At 34.1% G+C, this 6871-nt stretch overlaps 1 protein-coding gene and 1 long non-coding RNA gene across 2 annotated transcripts in view; both read right to left on the bottom strand.

Moving 5' to 3' along the window:
* The window catches only part of LOC115416888 (F-actin-uncapping protein LRRC16A-like), a 17340-nt gene extending 17232 nt beyond the window's left edge, over positions 1-108 (bottom strand). Inside the window, exon 1 of the mRNA XM_030130763.1 lies at positions 83-108. Within this exon, the coding sequence (XP_029986623.1) occupies positions 83-108 (26 nt within the window). The remainder of the gene's footprint in view (positions 1-82) is intronic.
* Positions 109-4692: 4584 nt separating this feature from the next.
* LOC115416891 (uncharacterized) overlaps positions 4693-6871 on the bottom strand; it is a 6894-nt gene continuing 4715 nt past the window's right edge. Inside the window, exons 2-3 of the long non-coding RNA XR_003935042.1 lie at positions 6863-6871; positions 4693-4745 (exon numbers count right to left, since the gene is read on the bottom strand). The exon at positions 6863-6871 is cut by the window's right edge and continues 89 nt beyond it. This is a non-coding gene — a long non-coding RNA (uncharacterized LOC115416891). The remainder of the gene's footprint in view (positions 4746-6862) is intronic.

Genomic DNA, 6871 nt, shown 5'->3' with positions numbered 1-6871 from the left:
CCTCATGTCCTCATGTCCATCTGTCCTCATGTCCTCATGTCCTCATGTCCTCTATCATCTGTCCTCATGTCCTCATGTCCACCTGTCCTCATGTCCTTCTGTCCTCATACTTGTGTCCTCAGACCGGTCCAGTCCTGTTGTGTCTGTCTTTATCTGTTTCCGTCTTCCTGCTGTGGAATGACTGGACTTCAGACGAGACCAGACATGAAACATTTCAGCTGCAGTTTGGAAACGTTCCACTGACATGAACAAGTGAATCCACCTTAAACACACAGGATTAAAAAACAGTAAATCCACCTTAAACACACAGGATTAAAAAACAGTAAATCCACCTTAAACACACAGGATTAAAAACCTAAAAATCAGACCCACGCCTTCTTATGACAGCGTATTAGGCCACATTGGAAAAATAACAACACGTTGCTACAAGAATAAAGTCATAATATTCATTCATTCATTCATTTTCTGAACCCGCTTTATCCTCACTAGGGTCACGGGGGTGGAGCCTATCCCAGCTACATAGGGGCGAAGGCGGGGTTCACCCTGGACAAGTCGCCAGTTCATTGCAGGTCATATTATTTAGAGATTAAGGTTATAGTTTAAAAAAACCTCATAATTTAACGAAAATAATGTCGTACTTTTATTAAAGTCATAATATTTTGAAATTAAATTCTCAATATTGCGATAAACAGTCCTCATTTCTAAATCTTAATCCTTGTTGACGACAGTTTCCAGTTCCAGCGAACACAACAAACGAAGCATCAACTGTCACTTCTGTTGGAGCGGACGACTAATGCTAATGTGGTGATGGTGGGCGGGGCTAATAGTCTCAGTATTTGGTGGGCGGGGCTAATAGTCTCAGTATTTGGCCTTTGTGTGTAAACCCCAAATGAAAGTAGAACCTCACAGAATGTTCCGGTTCTGCTTTATCAGACCAGTGGGTACAACTGGATTCTGGATATTTTAGGATATTTTTACACCTGTTAAACCAAAAAAAACCAAAAATTGAGTCTTTTAGTGCGACAGCGTATTAGCACCACATCGGAAAAATAAAAACATATCACTACAAGAATAAAGTCATAATAGTTAGAGAATGCAGTCGCAGTTAAGAAAAAAAAGTCATAATTTATTGAAAATAATGTCGTACTTTTATGAGATGAAAGTCATAATATTTAAAGTCATATATATTTATAATAAATTTTCAATAGTGTGATAAAAAGTCAGAATTCATAAACTGTACGCCTTAATCCTTGTTGATGACAGTTTGCGGTTACAGCGCTAACCCTCAGGTCAGATCCTCCATAAAAGACACACTTACCAAACCCAAACATGTGCGAACTGTCGTCAGACTCCTTCGACTAATGCGAACAGAGAATCCAGCTACTTCATCTAACTTTCACCCAATCATGCGTCGCACAGATCATGTGACTCTCAGGTAGCGGCGCACATATGAATGGTTGTGCCTGAGATTCTGCGTTGGTTTTGTCGGATCAACATGTCCGTGCAATTTTGAATTTTTTTATATTGAATTTGAAACACACTGTATTTGAGAATGCTGAATTTAAAAACTTTTTAAATAATTTAGTTTAATTCAGATTATGAAACTATGTGTAAAAAAATTTGAAATGTAACTATTAAAAAAAATAAATAAATTCAACTATAAGAAATTCAATTACAAAATACAACTATTCAATATCTGAGGGCACAGTTTTAGCTCCATATGAATGTGTCCATGAGGAGCCTCAGGGCTTTGAGCTGGGACCACTGTGGTTTGACTGGATCTGAGGAGTTTCCTATTATTATTCCTGATCAGTCTGACCTCTGACCTCTGCAGAAATATGAGCGATCCTCTGGGAAAGAAAAGAAAAAAAAGAAGTGCACAAACAACAGGAATGTGGAAGTGGCAAAAATCTGGAGAATGAACGACTGGAGAATAAACGACTGGAGTGAAAACCTCCGACATTTGAGTTTCAGGAAGAAGATGAAGAAGAACAGGAAAGAAAAGGAAAGAAAAGAAAAAGGGGATGAGACGGAAAGAAGCAGAATCAGTGGGTTTGATGTAAAAACAGATGAAATGAAAGTGAACGAGCAGCGACAGATGGAGGAAATCAGACCCAGACACACCCCCTCCTCCCCCTCCTTTTCCTCCCTTCTCCTCCCTATCCTCCTCCTCCTCCTCCCTCTCTCCCCCCCTCCTCCTCTCCAGCTGTTCAAGTGCTCCATTGTCTTTTTTTTCTTCCACTGAACAAACCTTCCTCTGTTTGACTGTAAAAACCACTGGAATCACAACAAACCAGAGTTTATGGACAGAGTTCAACCTCAAACCCACGGTCAATGAAAGGGTTAATTCCTCATCATCCATTCATCTGAGCCCATAAACAAATCCACAGCAAAAAAAAAAAAAAACACAGACAAAAGAACCAAAAAAACCCCAGTATTTTTAGGACATTTTTTCTGTTGAACTTGTAAAACTGTAAACGAACCAGATGAATGCTGTCGTTTGATGCAATAAACACATATTAATAATTCAACATTTAATATTTGAGCCTCATGAAAACACATAAAATGAACAAATGTCCATCCAGTTCCATCTTTCAGAGAATTTTCCTTTTTTCTATTAATTATTTTAATAGTTTCATAGAGTTTTATTGGATAATAAATAATAAAAACAAAACAAAAATGAACAAAATGAAGACAATAATCTGGAAAATTAATAAAGTGATGACATAAATGAGGAAAATATTAAATAAAATGAGAAAAATTGTATCAAATAATTAACAAAATTAACAACCAAGAAAATTAATAACATATTACAAATGGGGAAAATACTCATCAAAATGAGTAAAAATGAAGAAAATACATAAAATAACAAAATAAGGAAATAAAAGAAATTATAAAATGAAAATATAATCGAGAAAATTGTTAAAATAATCCTACAAATTATGAAAATGATAATTAAAATGAACAAAAATGAAGAAAATCAGGAAAATGATTAAAAAGATGACATAAATGGGGAAAATAATCATTAAAATGAGGAAAAAATAATTTAACAAACAAAATGAATGACAAACACCCCCCCCCCCAAAAAAAAAACATAATACATATGGAGAAAATAATCATTAAAATGAGGAAAAAATTAAGAAAATAAAATAACAAAATGAACAAAATAAGGAAAGTCACAAATATTAATAAAATGAAAATATAACCAAGAAAACTGATCAAATAATCACATAAATTGTGAAACTGATCAATAAAATTAACAAAAATGAAGAAAATAATCAGGAAAATGAATAAAAACATGACATGAATGGGGAAAATAATCATTAAAATGAGGAAAAATGAAGAAAACAAAATAAGAAAATGAACAAAATAAGGAAAGTTACAAAAATTAATAAAATTAAAATATAATCAAGAAAATTGCTAAAATAATCCCATAAATGGTGAAAATAATCATTAAAATGAACAAAAATGAAGAAAACTGTTTTAGTGTTCAGTGAAACAGTTTTTAATCCGTTAAACCTCATGTTTTCTCGTCTACGTCGCCGTAAAAACAGCTGATTTGACGTTTAAACTTCTTTAATTCCGTCTTTTTCACTGGTCTGGGCTCAGAACTCTCCTCTGCGTTTGTTCCTGCTTCAGTTCTTGGAGGGTTTTTTTTGTTTTTTTGCCGTCTGCTTTTCCGTCCGTCTGATGTTTTGGCCTCCTGGCTGAACTTTTCCTGCTCTCAGTGTTTTTCTTTCCCACAGGCTGATTCTCACAGATGCATTATGGGTAAAAATATCAAATGTCTGCACATGCTTCTCAGAAGGGAAACAGAAGTCACAGAGAGGCGGGAGGACGACGGATCAGAGCCAAGACCAGCGCAAACGTAGACGGAAAAGGCAAAAAAACGCGAAAACCGAAGACGAATTCAGCCAAATATGAACGAGGAATGAAGAACACGGACGATAAACTGAAACGACGGCTCATTTTTTATCCAAACACTGTTAAAAAACCAGGAGTAACACCAACAGAGTAGAAAAAAACACTTTATCTGATAAAGAAGTGGATAAATCCAAGCTCCATTTACCTGAACAGACTTTTAAAAGTAGAAAATAATGAACAAAAGGAAGCTAATAATCAGGAAAATTAATTAAATGATGACATAAATGGGGAAAATATTAAGTAAAATGAGCAAAAATGAAGAAAAAACAAATAAAATAAATTAACAAAATAAGGAAAGTTACAAAAACTAATAAAATGAAAATATAACCAAAAAAATTGATCAAATAAACCCATAAATGGTGAAAATGATCAATAAAATGAACAAAAATGAAGCAAATAATCAGGAAAATTAATAAAAAGATGACATAAATGGGGCAAATAATAATTAAAATGAGCAAAAATGTATCAAATAATTAACAAAATTAATAACCAAGAATATTAATAACATAATACAAATGGGGAAAATGATCATTAAAATGAGGAAAAATGAAGAAAATAAATAAAATAACAAAATAAACAAAATAAGGAAATTTAAAAAAATAAATAAAATGAAAATATAATCAAGAAAATTAATAAAATAATCCCACAAATGGTGAAAAGAATCATTAAAATGAGGAAAAATGCAGAAAATAAAGATAATAATCAGGAAAATTAATAAAACGATGACATAAAGATGAGGTGCAGTGGCTGTGGTGTCGACTCGAACTGACCTTGGATGGGAGTCGAGTCGTCAGCAGATACGCCCGATGGGACGCCAACGCCTGGAAAAAAACAAAAAACACAAACATGAACTACAAACATCTGAACACAGAATGGATTTAACACTGACCTGACAGGGTCACATGACAGGGTCACATGACAGGGTCTGGGCCCACACATCAACAGGGCAACAGTCTGGTCCTCTATCTGTTAGCATGTTAGCATGTTAGCATATTAGTGTGTTAGCCTGTTAGCATGCTATCTTCTCAAACCTGATTTATTCCACACAAAACCTGTGAAAATCCTGACTCAGGACATTTCCCAGCTGTTGTTACCATGGTAACAGTGGACTTGATGGCTGTATTTTCTAACATTTTTTGTGTATTATGGTGTATTTTTGTGCGTTTTTGTGTATTTTAGTGCATTTTAGTGGAGTTTTGTGTATTTTAGTGGATAGTGTGTGAACTTCCTCTGAGAAAAATCAGAAAACCAGTGAAAATCCTGAATCCAGTTCCCAAACATTTCCAAACTTCATCTGTTTTTTTATTTCAGTGCAGCTTTCGTGCATGTTGATGTATAATAATAATAATAATAATAATAATAATAATAATGAGGACTGTTGAAATGTCTTCAAAAGTTACAAACTCAGCTTCATCAAACTTTAACAGCTGTGAACGCTGACGCCGTTACCATGGTAACAGCGGCCTTGGTCATAAATGACTCCAGTGTTAAACAGGGAGTAAAAACAAACCGTTTCGACACGTTCTTGTGAAATATTCGCCTCATTGCAAAAAGTCCGACCGCAGGGTTTGAATCCACTGATCCGACGCCCAGGAATGTGGCAGGGTGTGTGTGTCTGTGTGTGTCTGTGTGTGTGCAGCTGTGTGTCCTGCTGTGTATTTGTGTGTATTTGTGTGCAGTTGTGTGTCCTGGTGTGTATTTGTGTGCAGTTGTGCGTCCTGGTGTGCGCTGCAGCACTGGTCGGGTCGTGTCCTGACAGGAGCTGCAGTTCTACAGATGGAATGTGATCAAAGGGAAGAAAAAAAAGAACAGAAATAAAAGAATGTGTTTCCTGAACCCAGAACATCTGAAGACAACGGGACGTCCTGATTGGTCTGATGAGGTCACATGACCATCACTCCATCCATTCCATCACCAATTATATTCATGTTCAAAAAAACAGGATAAAAAAACAAACAAAAACCCTTTGAAAAAAGTGTTTCAGTTAAACTGAAGCTGATGTTAAAGTTCATTTTATCCACAAACTAAAAACGAAAACATTGTGAAACTGGAGTTTATTTCCTTTAAATTCCAGCCAGTTCATCTGTAGGTTTGATGAAACTCCAGTTCGGACTTCTCAAACTGTTTTTATCGTCTGTGGTCAAATTTCAGACGTTTCATTCACATAAAAAACAGTTCAACAGGCCTCCACGTTATTAGACACCAACATACACTAAAATATATGAAAAACTATACACCAAAATACATTAAAAATACACTAAAATATATGAAAAAAAATATACACTAAAATACATAAAAGAAAATACACTAAAATACATAAAACAATACACAAAAATATATAAAAAATAAACTACAATATATTAAAAATATACCCTAAAATACATAAAAGAATACACTAAAATCTATGAAAAATACACTAAAATATATGAAAAAATACACACTAACCTACATAAAAAATACACTAAAATACATGAAACTATACACTAGAATATATGAAAAAATATACACTAAAATACATGAAAAAATACTCTAAAATACACTAAATACACAGTGTATCTGCAGGTTTAATGAAGCAGAATTTCTGACTTTTTAAGACGACTCCATTTTTTTTGTGTATGTTTTAGTGTCTTTTATCATTTTATTGTAAATGTCAGTGTATATTCTTTTGTGTAATTTAATGTATCGTTTGTGTATTTTCATGAGTTTTTGTATATTTTAATGCATGTCAATGGATGTACATTATTATGTACATTATTATTATTATTATTATTATTATTATTATTATTATTATTATTACTATTTATGACAGACCTAGTGTGAATTGTATTTATTTGTGGTGTTGTTCATTATAAATGGGGTCCAGGTGGTTTTACTGGTTCTGATGGAAGTGGACCCGGTGGTTCTGAGCAGACCCAGGTCCAGGTGGTTCAGTACTTACCAGTACTCG

Source organism: Sphaeramia orbicularis, unplaced genomic scaffold, assembly GCF_902148855.1.
Source record: "Sphaeramia orbicularis unplaced genomic scaffold, fSphaOr1.1, whole genome shotgun sequence".
Lineage (NCBI taxonomy): Eukaryota > Metazoa > Chordata > Actinopteri > Kurtiformes > Apogonidae > Sphaeramia > Sphaeramia orbicularis.
The sequence above is the reverse complement of the archived record's forward strand: the minus strand, read 5'-3'. Positions and strand labels throughout refer to the sequence as shown.